The 15,864-nt window shown below is 43.5% G+C and overlaps 1 protein-coding gene across 4 annotated transcripts in view; it reads left to right on the forward strand.

Moving 5' to 3' along the window:
- Nucleotides 1-15,864, forward strand: part of SMARCD3 (SWI/SNF related BAF chromatin remodeling complex subunit D3) — a 1,739,068-nt gene that overhangs the window by 1,026,614 nt on the left and 696,590 nt on the right. For all 4 annotated transcript variants that reach the window (XR_013601619.1, XM_078662891.1, XM_078662892.1 and 1 more), the window contains one exon: nucleotides 9,460-9,621. Coding sequence is in view for 3 of the 4 variants with exons in the window: in XM_078662891.1 (XP_078519017.1) it covers nucleotides 9,460-9,621 (162 nt within the window). In the remaining variant the exon portion in view is untranslated. The remainder of the gene's footprint in view (nucleotides 1-9,459; nucleotides 9,622-15,864) is intronic.

The raw sequence follows: 15,864 nt of genomic DNA on the forward strand, positions 1-15,864 counted from the left end.
CGTCGAGGAGGGTAAAATTTCCTATTCTACCACAGCCAAATACTTACTTAAAGGATAGTGCTGGGCAGTAACTGGGGGGAGAAATTATTTATGTAAGCCCTCACGGTACTTACTTCAGGAAAGGGGCTGCACAGTTACTGGGGGCAGAATTACATTCTACCTCCACCACATACTTACCTCATGTGAAGTGCTGGACAGTGGTTGGGAGCGAAATTACTATTTTAACTCCGCCTAGTACTTACCATCGGGAATGTGTTAGACAGTGACTGGGGAGCGAAATTACTATTCTAAGTCCACCAAGTACTTACCTCAGGGAAGGTGCTGGACAGTGGCTGGGAGACAAAAAACTACACATACTACGTACCTCTTTTTCTTTTCCTTACACTTCCAGGCGTTAAAATACAAGAAATTCCAGCACCTTGGGCGCAAAACTAGTAAAAAGTCGTACATCATTTTGAAATGAATTCAGCTTTGTATAGGTAAGTGTTTCCCCCAAAACCATGCTAACTGCATAGAAAACAGGAACTCAACAAAATCAGCAAATAATTCACCCTTTTCTTTTTATTCTTGAATAGATGTACAAGAAGCAAAGAACTCAGACTGAACTCAGAACCACTACAATCAACCTCTGGATACTTGGAACCACATAGGAAGAGAAAGGAAATCCACCAGGTAATGCATTTTAAGCAAAAAATTACAAACTTCCAATCCTAACAACTTCCTTTCCACAGAATATAACCCTAGCAAACACTTATGTTTCTCTCTTTTTCAACAGGTTTACTATTTTCCCACCACAAAAACAGACTGCATCAATTAGCATTATATATCTTTTTCTTAGCAGACAGAATTTTGTCAACAAAATTATAGCACACTTTTAGTACATTGTACTCGTGATTTATTTTCTCTTTTTATCCAACAGTTCATTGTAAAATGGAAAACCGAAATCAAGCAAGCTACGCCCAATCGAGAAAAAGGAAACAGGCTGAAAAACATGGTAGCTACATTGATTATAAGGCGAGATCAGCTGGTCCCAAAAGTCATTGGAGGTGCGTTGAGTATTTTTAATTTCAATGCAAAGGCAAAGTGGTTACAGTCGGTGTCACCATGGAAAGAACCACATACCATAACCACTCTGCCTCTGCAATGGAGATTGAAGTTTGAGAAAACATACAGCAAATAAAATGTACTAGCAGCCACCTCCAATGAACCCTGTGGCTCAGTTTTGAGGGAGGTAGACCAAAACATCCCCATGAGCGTTGCTAGTAGCATGCCCACAATACCCAATTTAGGGAGAATGATTCAGAGACAAAAACAGGTGAGTAATCCCCCAAGAATAACACCACAATCTTACTCTGATAGTACCATCCTCCCTGAACTTTGAGTTACTTTTACTAACTAACCTTTCCTACTGTATGACAAGGAGAACCCTCACAAACGATTACTGATCTTTAGTACAATGCATAACTTGTTAATCCCGGAGAATACTGAAATGTGGATGATTGATGGAACTTTTAGGGCAACTCCCCATCCATTCACCCAAATGTACAGTATTCATGCCACCATTAACAATACTACCGTCCCATTAGTGCACAGCTTACTCATTGACAAGCAATCCTCAATTTACACTGCATTTGTATCAGTAATAAAATCCACAAAAGTGAATAATGGTCCTAGGAAAATTATAATTTTTTATTTTTAATACTATTGCTAAAATGTACCCTGACACACAAATTCAAGGATGTTTTTTTTCACTTTTCCCAGGCAAATTGGCAAAAAATAAAAAAAACATTCTTAGCTGAGGATTACATTTTGAACAGTAAACTAAAATATATGATGTGAAAAAATAACGTCTCTGTGTCTGAGCATGTGGATGATTTCGAAACATCAATTATATAATTGGAATACTTTACAGAAAATGAGGAAATATTGTCTCCACTCCTAAATTATTTTTCAGGACAACTGTATTGGCCATCTAAGCAGGTCGGGTCACAGGAGGAAGCCAGGGTTTCCCATTGACTGGTGGAACTATTACTCGACCTGTTTAGAAGGAGGTGCATAAACAAACAGTGCCATAGAGGGATGGCATAATTTGTTCAACAAGTCTATAGGAAAATCACAGCCTAATATACATAATTTCCTGGAGATTAAAAAAAAAATGTCTGAGAGACTATTAGTAAAAATCCCAAATCCATCAATTTCGTTTGATGGTAGCTTCAGACTGCCTAGACAATCTTGCAAATATCGTAAACTACTAACTTCAACTAATAACTTCTAAAACGACTCGCCAGATTTAACAACATTTTTAAATACAATTACCATTTAAACAAAACGTTTTTTAACACAATTAAACAATAACCTGTAGTGGTCTGCTTTCTTTGACTCTTGGTGATATTCCATAAAAATGGAGGGCGCCTACAGAGCCCCCCACGACGCAGGACCAGCATACCTGAACCACCGGCTCTCATTCCAAGTACCCACCGAACACCTCTGCTCTGCCCAGCTGGCCCTTGCCATGTCTCTAGGATCCACAAGACTAGAACCGGAGGAAGATCCTTCTCCTACCTTGCCGACAAGACTTGGAACATCCTGCCTCTCCACCTCAGACAATCCCTGTTGCTGACCCAATTCAGAACGGATCTAAAGACCTGGCTCTTCGACTGAACCCCAGCGCTCAGACAGATCAGCTGCCCCCCACGACTTGGGACCCTCGCAGCCGAGTAGCCACGCTTTACAAACCCTGATTGATTGGTTGGTAAAACCTGTCACCAAGGTCTTTGAGCAATCCAAAAATACAAAGGCTTAAACCCAAATTGGCAAAAAAGCCTACACTTGTTTTGTTTAAAAAAAAAATGCTTCTTTTACAATCCATTTCTTGGCACTCCAAAGAAATCAAAAAAATTATCCAAGTTTTGATTACCCCCAAAAATCCAGTTGTTAAAAAAGTGTAAAAACATTAAATTCCCGATACAATTTTCCCTCCCAAAAATCCATTTCAATCCATCCATGAGTCCCAAGTTTTTCCAGCTAAGTCGTGGTCTTGGTCTTCATATGTGCAAAACCATGACAAACCATAACGCAAAAAATTTTAAATGTTGCTTTTATTCCAAATTGGTTTAAAAAAGTTTTATCCATTAATTTTTCCCAACTTTTTAAACCTAATTTGGAGAAAAAAAACAATCGCTCCGATGAGCACATATGAACACAAACTGTATGGGGATATAAAAGTGGTTAGAACAACAATACAATATATTTCCTTTCTACACATCATCTATCTACCCTTTCCCATTTCGCCTTACGATAAGCTTAGCCACCAATATGTTAAGAAAAAGTAAAGTAAAATGTTCTAACCTGACCGCAGCTCTTCCTTGCACCCCTTCTCAACCGTGGTGCCTCACCAACTGTAGAAACAGCCTCAAAACCATTTACATCAAGCCGTAAAGTTCAACTAAAAAAAGGACAATTTTTCCTATTGAAGTCAATGGAAAACCGTGGGGAAATGTTTTAAAAAGGATTTAAAAAAATGACTATTGAAAATGTTATATTTTTATAAAATAAGATATATTTGTTGCTGTTTATGACAATTGTTTTCGGATAAAAAATATATTTTATTACATATTTTGATTATTAAAGTTGGTGTCATTTTATATTCTACAATAAAATTATTAAAAATATTTGATCATTTAAAAAATATATTTTGATGTTTGATTTTATAAAAATGTTAAACATATTGTACATCTCCCAACTACTTGTATTTTAATGTTATGTGATACCAATGTGCAATATATTTTGGTTTAAAATGAATACACATGTATTAAAATTAACACCTGAGTATTCATGCACTTCCATACCCTTTATCACTTACAGCTTGTCCCTAGCTGCTATTTTTCTAGTTCTAAAATATTTTTTAAATATTATTAGCACAAATAAACTACAAAATCATGTTTAAAAAAAGTAATACTCCGGTTTTAAAATTAAAACATACTATTAGCATTACAAACGTATTAAATTCATAATTTGAGAATTACTGCACAAGTATTAAAATGAATACCCAAGCATTAATGCATCTCCCCAACAAAAGCCCAATATCCCTTACATCCTATACTGAAAGGTTAGTTCTCTAAATTGCAATTATTTCTTTTTTAAATGTTAGGATTACAAATTATATACATTCTCATTAATACTCGGGTATAACCGTTAATACTTGAGTATTAATACACTTGCCCCCCCCCCCATACCACTATAACCCTTACTTTCAACCCATAAAGGAGAGTCCCTAGTTTTAGTAAATATTTTATATATAAATCATAATGGAAGTAAAGCCTATTAAATCATGTTTGTAAAATAAATTCTCAAGTATAAAAATAAATACTTGAGCATTGCTACACTTTCCCTCCCAATACCCCTATATCCCTTATTATCCACCCCTACACTTTATTCGCTTACTTTTATAATTATTTTCAAAATAATTCCTATATATAAATGTCACCTATAAAAAAATCCTATACAAAAAATGTCATGCATATATTTAAAAAAATAATCGAAAACACATCAACATATTTAACCCTTTAACTATACATACTTACATTTACCTACCTGTTTACTTACATAATAATACACAATAACATATATTTAAACCTTTTAATAAAACTATATATACACACACACACACACACATATATATATATATGTTTTGGCAATATACACCAACAAATAACACTCATACGTGTCCATACGTACATATACTTACCCAATAATGTGTGTGTCACAAGGTGCCTGACCCGCTTCAGGACTTCAGCGAAAGAGTAATCAAAGAGGATCAATTCCCCCTTCTCATCGTACCTCTCTTTTATTTGCAGCCATACCATCAACTTGCATCTTACCTTCCTCATGAAGAACGCGAATACGGTCCCTTTGGTCCCTTTAAGAATCAGGACTTCCTGGAATGGTGTTCCTCCTCCCTGAGTTAAGTCATGGGAGCTGCAGGACCTACAGAAATCTTTCATCACCCAGACTCCTGTTTAAACCCCGAAAGGATTCAGCAGGAGACGGCCACAGAGAGCGAGGACAGAAGGCCGAGACAATCCAAGAAGTAGGAGAACTGCACAAGCAGGTCTAGCAGCATCAAGAAAACAACAGACACTGCGATGGATGAAGTGCACAGCTGAGCGCTTTCGTCTGCCGATCCAAGGCCGGCAAGGACACAGGTCCACGTCTCAGCCAAAGAACCAGGACAGAGCGAGGGGAGCCGATGGTCTCACGTGCTGTCCAGCCACATTCTTGGAGGAGCGTGGCTCTCCAAGATACAGATCAGTTTAAAAGGTCTGGTAGGGAGAAGAGAGGTAAAAATGAATAAGCCTTAACTGGGAACTCGGAGAGAGAAAGTGCCATTTGGCCTCCGGTACTAGCACATTGGTGGAGGTTATTAATTAAGGTGCAAATTCCTCGTCACCATACCGCCCCTAAACACTATATCGCATGAAAGGATAAAGAATACTTACCAAAGTCTCTGTCTAATTCGAGGCACACCGACGTTCGGGGATACCGGCGAAGAAGATGACCCTTTCGGAAACCTGTAAAGGAAGAAAATTGAGAACTGATTCATCATATGACTGTTCACTATGAAACAGATTAGCGAAAGGCAAATAACCCCATTTCTCAACATTCTTATTATCCTGCTAATTCCTTACATCGTGTTAAAGGTATCTGTGGTTAAGGCATACTTAGTAAAGGCATTTGCTGTAAAGGTATATGTGAGGTAATGGCATGCGTGTTAAAGGTATCTGCATTATAAGTGTAATGCGTGGTAAAGACTGCATGGTAAATGTTGTTTCCCTCCAATTTGACCCTTGCAACAATAACAATGCTATATGCATCAAGCCTTTGCTTCTTAGCTGCTGTGCACTGTGAAACATTACAGTGAGGCAACTCAAAGGCTGGTTGGTCTTGGGAGATGGTGACACTGATCAGAAAATAATTTTAACTAACAGAGATGGTTCTGTGTGTAAAAGTTGCATCTACTTATTTTCAGATGTTGTTCGGGAGCTACAGGGAAGATAGGAGCTATGGGGTGCTAACTGTGGTGGTGGAAGTCATTTGCTGTTGGCAACCCCTTCTATACCTGACTCTCAGTATAGCATGGGTGAGAGTTTTCTTAGAGAGTTAGTGTGGGGCAAGAACTCAAAACTTAACTATCAACCAACAGACACAATAAAATACTGTCCATAGCAGTGCTTTTTTTGTAAAAATAGCAATTTTTTATTAACATGACGAGAGGTAATACTATACACAGTAATAGCGTTCAGTTGCAGGGTTCTTCTACTCACTATGAGCTATAACTTTTATGGGCTATAACTATTTGTTAAAACACACAAGATGATGGACGGAATGTTGCACATCGGCAAAACATTCACCCCCAGTCACAGATCTGGGTTTAATCCATCGTTATTTTGCTCACCACGCCACCCCAGTTCAGACATTGCCATATGCAAATCAGACTTGACCCTGTGCCTCAAGGGAACAGTCCAGCTCGAACTGCCAAGCCATGTCTTCCCTGGACAGGAATCAAGCATCCTAGGACCTGTTTCTGGCTATCAGCCGTCATCAGCCAGGATAGCTTGACTCCAGTGGCGTAGTGAGCACGGGCCCCACGTCTGGGCCTACCCTTCCCGCAAAATAACAATGTATTAAACCCAGATCTGTGACTGAGCGTGAATGTTTTGCCAATGTGCAACATTCCATCCATCATCTTGTGTGTTTTGCTGTTCACCCTATGTGGGAAGGGTATGCCCAGACGTGGATCCCGTGCTAACTACGCCACTGGAGTCAAGCTATCCTGGCTGATGACGGCTGATAGCCAGAAACCGGTCCCCGGATGCTTGATTCCGGTCCAGGGAAGACATGGTTTGGCAGTTCGGGCTGGACTGTTCCCATGAGGCACAGGGTAAAGACTGAGTTGCATATGGCCATGTCTGAACTGGGATGGCGTGGTGAGCAAAATAACGATACATTGAACCCAGATCGGTGACTGGGGGTTAATGTTTTGGCAATGTGCAACATTCCGTCCATCATCTTGTGTGTTTTGCTGTTCGCCCTATGTGGGAAGGGTATGCCCAGACGTGGGTCCTGTGCTCACTACGCCACTGGAGTCAAGCTATCCTGTCTGATGACGGTTGATAGCCAGAAGCCGGTCCTAGGATGCTTGATTCCGGTCCAGGGAAGACATGGCTTGGCAGTTCAGGCTGGACTGTTCCCATGAGGCACAGGGTCAAGACTGATTTACATATGGCCATGTCTGAACTGGGATGGCGTGGTGAGCAAATTAACGATGGATTAAACCCAGATCTGTGACTGGCGGTGAATGTTTTGCCAACGTGCAACATTCCGTCCATCATCTTGTGTGTTTTGCTGTTCACTCTATGTGGGAAGGGTATGTCCAGACGTGGGTCCCGTGCTCACTACGCCACTGGAGTCAAGCTATCCTGTCTGATGACGGTTGATAGCCAGAAGCCGGTCCTAGGATGCTTGATTCCGGTCCAGGGAAGACATGGCTTGGCAGTTCAGGCTGGACTGTTCCCATGAGACACAGGGTCAAGACTGATTTGCATATGGCCATGTCTGAACTGGGATGGCGTGGTAAGCAAAATAACGATGGATTAAACCCAGATCTGTGACTGGGGGTGAATGTTTTGCCAATGTGTAACATTCCGTCCATCATCTTGTGTGTTTTTTTATAACTATTTGGTGCCCGGAGCACTGATCAGGTATTGTGATCCTGGCCCTACTACAATGGTCCATGCAAAGGCTGCAGCGCCTACCCATCTCTACAGTGTCATTTTTGAGTCTCTGCCTTCCAGTCACAGGAATTCGGTCAATATATTTTCACTGTCAGGGGAATCTGCATGCAGCCTCAATCTTGTGTCACGGTAAACCCTGGGGACATCCGAAATAGATCCCACTGGTCACAGCTGCAATACATTGAGTCTCGCTGTGAGACACGTGACATATATTGACATGACATAACAGCACAAGAATCTGATTGTCGCATCCCAGCAGAACTTTACCCGAGTGAGATGGTAGACTGCAATTCTCTGAGTCAGGCAGAAAGGCTTTGCCCAGAACTATAAATCTCTAAAACCTGGTATGCTGCCACCACCACGGTATGTCATCAATCCAAGACATGGACAATAGTGCTATGTTGCTACAGTCTGCTTTGTCCCCCCTCATAGGTCACCAAACACATTTTGACTTTGGGCCTTATTATGACTACGTTGGTCCATAGGACGCTGTAGCCACCATGGCGGTGCGGGCACCGGTGGTCCAAAGGCCCTATTACGACTTGGGCGGTCGGACCACATTGGCACCACCACAACCAGATCAGTCTTGAGACCGCAATATGCTTGGCGGGCTACTATGAGTTTTCATTCTGCACTGTTTTCATGGTGGTGAGAACGCCATGAAAAGTGTGGCATAGAGGAAACAAAGGGCCCCCTGTTGCGTCTGCACCAGGGAGGCACATGTTGGGCCCCCCTGTCTGCATGCACCCCCAGTTCCTGCAGACGGATATTCCCATTGCGGTGCCTGTTAAGGCTGTCCTATGAGCCTTTAAGCAGGCACCACAGTGAATCAGCTGCCGCAGGACCTTCCAATCTGGATTCCAGTCAGAATCTGGCAGGCGATCTAAATATGGCTTTGGCGATGCAGGAGCAGGGCGCTGGCATGGCAGCCTGCTCCCGCACAGCCAAAGTCAGATTAACATGGTGGCTGTGCCAAGCAAAAAAACAGGGTACCAGATTCACATGCTTTTGGGTGCTCCGTACAGGTGCCTGTATACTGCACGAGAAAGATTCCTGTCCCAACAATTACCCAAAGTGCATCATCATCTGTGCTTCTATGTTGGCAGGGGCTGTCATTTAACTCTTTCTGTGCCCCATACTTGATGCAAAATTTCAGCCCTTCTTCTGTGTTTGTGCAACGTCCGGCTTTTGGTTTTCAAAATCTCATCACCCTGGGTTGTTTCCTAATGTGAAAGGTCAGCAACTGACCCCAAAATATAGAAAAGGCAGAACTTTGGTTTGGAGTATTGAATAAAACAAGTTACTTTTATTATTGGTCTGCAGTGAGTGACTTTTCTTCTCTATCCAGGAGATACAGGACAGATTCAGTTTTACCATGCTTACTTTTCTTGTCAGAGTTTGGCGTATGTGTGGAATTTCAGCTGAAAGATTGGTGGCTGCCCTTTGCATTGCCATCCTTTCTAGTTCGTAATTTCTTCCAATGAATTCATCAGAGAATTGTGCTGTTATTTAAATGATTTACGTAAATGTTCTTGGTAAAGTATTCTGTACCTTAAAAGTTGATATCTTGCAATACTTTAATATAATAACTGCTGAAACTCTGCTGCAACACTTTCTAACACAGTACCCTCACCCTAATTAATTTTCTACTCCTTCCTTTGAGCAGCCTCCACAGTTTAAGTTGGATCCCCGCCTAGCTCGCCTTCTTGGAATACACACACAGACCCGGTCAGCTATTATTCAAGCACTTTGGCAGTACATCAAAACGAATAAACTTCAGGATTCACATGACAAGGAGTTTATCAACTGCGACAAGTATTTCCAACAGGTAATTTCCCAATACCTGCCCTCAGTCAAGCACATGAGATGGGTAGACTGTATTGTATTTTATAATATTATTTATATTGTGCTTACTAATGTTGTGTGGGGCACTGAAGCGCTTGTCCACATGGCTGGCACTCTACACCATGTGGATGGATGGTTTCAAGAGTGTTGTCTTTGCTTTCAACCTATGTGGGATTGTGCATGGTGGGCACTGATGTACGGATATAGTGTTATTGGGACACAGCACTGAGCTCCTTACTGCTCCTCCCACGCTGTAATACTGCCATGCTGTTTGAGCGTTGCCTCTCACTCTGCTCGTCACTATGTACGTTGAGCAGTGGAAGCGGCTGCCGCACCTGTGCCCTCTGATTCCAACCCCAAATGATTCACTGCGGATCCTCTGATCGTCGCTGGAATTTTTTCTTTGACCACTCAGTGTTGGAGTCTACATCGACAGGTCGGAGTTTTAGAATACCCATGCTGCGGGTGTATGCCTGAATCGGGTGGAGTCCCTAGAATGCTGAGGCTGCTTATTTATTCAAGAGCCCTGTGTGAGCTCTGAATCGACCTTCCCTCCGGGGAAGCTGGGAGGTACGGCTCTCTATAGGGCACTCATTTTTTTTTTTTTTTTTTTTTTTTTTAGTAAGACGTTTATTAGTATTCAAAAGTGCAGTACATATAGCTAAGCCTACAACCCTGCGGGCCGGCTGCAAAAGAGCGGTAGATCGTGAGGATGCAGGCCTGCAGGGGAGGGTGTGCTGTTGCGCCCCACGTGTCACTGGCTTATAAGATTACAGGCATTGTGGTCACATTACCTTCGATCAGCAAGTGAGCATTTCCATAAATGACGTCTTAGTTTTACAATATTTCTAGAACTAACCATAGATTCAGCAAACTAAACAGAACAGTTCGTATCGGCGCGTCCCAATATTCCTTTCGCGGCTGCGCCGCGTCGTGTCCGTCCTGCTTGCACAGTACTGAAAGTATACCCCTCTAGATGGTGTGGTGTACACCGACAATGCGTCAGTACATTAGGGGGTCAGTGGTGCGCATGTGCAAATGGTCGCGGATCTAAAGTGGGACGGCTCCTGTGGGCCATGGCGTCTCGTCGGTCGCCGGCCTGGCTAGTGGCGCGTGTAGCAATCAAGTGGGGTAGCCTAGCTGTTGATGTAGCAGCCGGTGATCAGGAGTCCGATACTACAAACATGTGAACATATGAGGGGAAGGGGGTGGGGGGGGGGTGGAGTGCACTTGTGGGAGCGGTGTTAACGACTCGGAGCTGGGGGTGAATTGTGAGGCGGTGTCTGCTGGTGAGCACTCGCGTGGGTGGCTGGCCGTGTCTGCGGTCTGCGCGCTGGGTGGTCGGCGTCCGGGTGTGGGGGGGGGTGGCCCGGTGCGTGGTGTTCCCGTCCACTGAGCTGTTGTCCCCGCGTCGCTCGCCCAGCACTGCTTTCTCTACGTGAGCCCTCTGACTGCGCCCTCCCCCTGCAGGGACCCCAGGATACCATCCCAGTGCTGTGCAATCGGGAACTGCCTCAGACCTGCTATTTCCTCTCGGTGAAGTGCCGTACCCTCTACTCTGGCCCAGTTAGTGAAGGATGCGAACCAGTGTGCTGGGGTAGGTGGTTCCCGCCGCTTCCAGTGCCTAGTGAGTAGCCGCTTGGCCGTGATTAGGCCCAGATCCCAGAACTGGGCCTGCGTTTTATTTAGTTTAGTCCTCTTATATAACCCGAGGATGCATGCCTCCCACGTGTCGGGCAATCCCGGGCCCGTGCTGTGGATCAGGAGTGATGTCACTTCCCTCCAGTACGTAGCCAGAGACGGGCAGTGCCAGAGCATATGCAGGATATCCGCGCCCAGCAGGTCACACCTGGGACAAGCGGCGGTGTTGATTGCGAAATACTTATTTATTCTATCCGGTGTTAAGTATGCCTGGTGTAATATGTACAGTTGGATGATGCGAAAGCGGGAGTTGCGGGGGACGTTCACAGGGCCGGCTAGGACCAGGTTCCACTCTTTATCTGTCCAGTCCCTCCCTCGGTATGTTGCCCATTTATCCCTGATTTGCTGCGTGGGTTTTTGTGTGTGGATGAGCAGCGCCTGCGCTAACCAGTGTGTAATGTGTGAGCCTCTGCCCATTACATGCAGGTATTGGATCAGATGATGCATCGGCGGCTCCCCCTGGATGTCCCCCCAGGAGTCAGTATATGCCCGTAGTACCGACGCGTGGAGCAGGAATTGCTCTATAGGGCACTCATACCTTTTATTCTGATAGTTCCAAAGCATTTCTTTACTTTCATTCCTACAGTCCAACCCGGATTACGCAGCCAATTGCACGCACTCCTTCAATACGCGGTTGAAACACTCCACAAGACCATTTTTACAGGGATGATACACTGCAGTTCTATGATGGTTGACACCCTGTTTTAGGAAGAAAGTCTGAAATTCTCCTGCAATAAACTACCGACCATTATACAACACCAGACACTCTGGACATCCTTCTCTCTTAAATATTTCATCACAAAACAACATTATAAACGCTACCTCTGACCACTTTATTTAATAATCTACTAGCACCAGGGCATACTTGCCCTCCAACACTCTGCAATGGAAAGGACCACATTTATCAATGCCAACCCTTTGCCACACCCTAGATGGACACTCTGTTGCTTTAATGGGCGACTCAGCCATTATTTAGTTTTTACGTTGTATGCTCAACGGTGACGCACGCAAATACCTATATGTTCAATGTTAAATGTTTAATGTCATTTGCAGAAATGAGGGGCAAACACCACTGTAATCCATGTATCGTGTGTCCCTACAGGCATGCCCGTGTAACCTTCTATTCGTTATATGTCACAAAGTTTTTATTTTTGTATTGTGTAAAATACCAATGAAAAGACTTAAAAAATAAAAAACACACAGAGTAGCACCATTTTGCACCACTGTAATTAAGGACCTTAAGAATGGCAGGTGTTCTGTGGTTCCAAGTTCCAAGGGTAAAAAGAACAACAAAACACACAAGATGATGGACAGAATGTTGCACATTGGCAAAACATTCACCCCCAGTCACAGATCTCGGTTCAATCCATCGTTATTTTGCTCACCAGAAGTGTGGCTCAATGGTTAGAGCGGCAGACCCTGATGCAGAGGTCTAGCCCGGGACCAGGGTTCAATTCCCCGCCTCGGCGGGTCTTGGGCTCAAAAAAAATTCCACGGACCTGATAATTCTCGCCTCGGTGCCTATTCCAATCATGGAGTCCCACTCTGCAACTCTGGGCAATAGCTTGCTTAATCTCCACAACGGCCCCCACAACGCTAAGGATGCCTGGCCTCCACCTTGGGGGTGCCCAGGAGTGGACACCTCACAGGGAAAGCCAGGATGGGTTCCACAGCGGTATTCGTACAAGCGCCTTGAGACCCTTGCGGGTGAGTAGTGCGCTATACAAGTATCAATTTACATTTACATTTACCCCAGTTCAGACATGGCCATATGCAAATCAGTCTTGACCCTGTGCCTCATGGGAACAGTCCAGCCCGAACTGCCAAGCCATGTCTTCCCTTGACCGGAATCAAGCATCCTAGGACCGGTTTCTGGCTTTCAGCTGTCATCAGCAATGATAGCTTGACTCCAGTGGCGTAGTGAGCACGGGACCCACGTCTGGGCATACCCTTCCCACATAGGGCGAACAGCAAAACCCACAAGATGATGGACGGAATGTTGCACATTGGCAAAACATTCACCAGCAGTCACAGATCTGGGTTTAATCCATCGTTATTTTGCTCACCACACCACCCCAGTTCAGACATGGCCATATGCAAATCAGTCTTGACCCTGTGCCTCAAGGGAACAGTCCAGCCCGAACTGCCAAGCCATGTCTTCCCTGGACCGGAATCAAGCATCCTAGGACCGGTTTCTGGCTATCAGCCGTCATCAGCCAGGATAGCTTGACTCCAGTGACTTAGTGAGCACGGGACCCACGTCTGGGCATACTCTTCCCACATAGGGCGAACAGCAAAACACACAAGAGTAAAAAGAAAGCAGCAACGGTGTTGCGGCTTGCTGCTCCAATGTTTCTGGTTTGTATTGAGCACTTTTTTTTGTTTTATTATTTACTTCTAACGTATTTACTTTAAATCTTAGTTTTCTTTTAATTTGCACTTAAACTTAACTTGATCAGCACTCATTAATCGCTGGTGCAGCCTTCCTTGTGATTAAAAATTGCATATAGTGTTTCGGAAACAGGATTATGCAAAAAAACTAACATTACTCATTGACACACAGGCCCCATAGCGGAGGGCCAGGGCCCCACTAGGTGCCCCCAAAATCACTCTCCGCCTGCCTTTTCATGGCGGGTGAACCACAATGAAAGGACAGGCGCCAAAGGACATTGTAATCCCTACGGCAGTGCCTGAGCAGGCACCGCACTTCATGTAGGGATTTTTGATGGTCCGCTGGTCTCCTTGAGTGCGTCAGACAGCTTCAGACTGTCCCTCCACCTGCTGCCTGCGACCACACGCATTGTAATGCACCGGTTGGACCGCAGCAGCAGATGGCGGTCGGACTGCATCTGATAAGCTGTTGTATCTGGTCCGACTGCCATCAGAATAACCCCCAAAGTCATTTAACTTGGCAGGTTTTTTCACTGTTCTTTACTCATCCCTGACTCTAGCCGAGTGTGTCTCAACAGTAATAATGAAAAATCAGTGAGTCTAACAACTCAAGAATGGTATTTGTGTCTAAATATTCTTCTCAAAGTGTCAAAATCAAACATATAATTCGTAAATACTGGCCACTTATACAAGCAGAACCGGATTTTAAAGGTATTTTTCATCAACCTCCAATCTTTGCTTATCAACGAACCAACAATTTGCAACAATTACTCAACAAGAGCATCACTATAGAGGCACTGTTCCTTGCTATAATTGTGGCAGCTATAACAACATCATTAAGGGTACTACCATCATGCATCCCTCCAAAGGTATCCCGATTAAACTACGAGTTACCACCACTTGTGATTCCGCAATGTGGTGTACTTATTGAAATGTCCGTGAGGATTACCATACGTTGGGAAAACTGAACGTAAAATCAAGACCCGACTCACGCAACAACAAAAAAAGTAACATAAGCACAAAGAATACCAAGTCTACAGTGGCGGCACATTTTTTTAGAGTTAAATCATAATATTAGTCAACTGAGATTTAGGGTGCTGGAACAAATAATAGAAAGAGAAGGGAGAGATAATAGAAACCTTCTCCTACAAAGTGAATTATTCTGGATTAACAAACGTAATTCTGTACACCCAGAGGGGTTAAATGAAAGTTTAGAATTTAGTTGCTATTTATAAATGTTTGGACTGTATTAAGTATGTGACCATTTTTTATGTATTGGCGATAATGGCATCATTACACTGACGTACACTGTTTTTTTTTTAACTTTTACCGAGTCGTGACTGATTCATCACTTTATTGTTTTTTTAGTCATTTATTCACTCTTATCTCTTCGCTTGGGATTATTTGGATGCACTTTTGTTTTTTCTCATTACTTTTTCAGGAACACGTTGCACGCGAGTATTTCTTTAGTTTTTAGGCTTCGCGCCTGTTCACTTGCGGATTTGGTGGCATTTTATTTCCGGGTTACTGGGGATGGGAGATTCACCACGCTTTGTTGCCAGAATGTTGAGGAATGTTCACAGTAGCAGGTATGCGGCTTGGTTTTTACGGTCTTTGGATGTGTGTGTATTATACTTGCTTTGTAATGAGCACGATAACCTTGGCCTGCACATGGCATTCACCTTTCAGTATGCGGTTCTCTCACATCGCTTTTGCACGAAAGCATGCCCAATGTTATTTCCGACGTGGCACTTTTAACGATGCACCGGCTTGTCACGCCTATTTTGCCCCAGCACTGCATCATTTTCCAGTACGCAGTTTCTTTATACCACTTTTGTATGTAAGCACGCCCAAAGTCATTTCTGCCTCTGCATTTCTAACGATGCACTGGCTTGTCTCTCCCATCACTCGTGAGTTCCTTGAGCACATACATTGCGTGATTCACATTTTCCTCTATCCTGCTAAGTACACCTTGGGAGTTTTCTTTTCACCGCTTTTTACAGCACATGATTTTACAACTACTTACTCTGTTGTCACCGCTATTATTCACTTAAGAATATTGTTTATGTTACATTCGTGTTGCATTCATGAGCCCTTGGATTACTGCTTATTTAGCTTATTTTCATTTTCTTTA

This window comes from Lissotriton helveticus, chromosome 10 (assembly GCF_964261635.1).
Source record: "Lissotriton helveticus chromosome 10, aLisHel1.1, whole genome shotgun sequence".
NCBI lineage: Eukaryota > Metazoa > Chordata > Amphibia > Caudata > Salamandridae > Lissotriton > Lissotriton helveticus.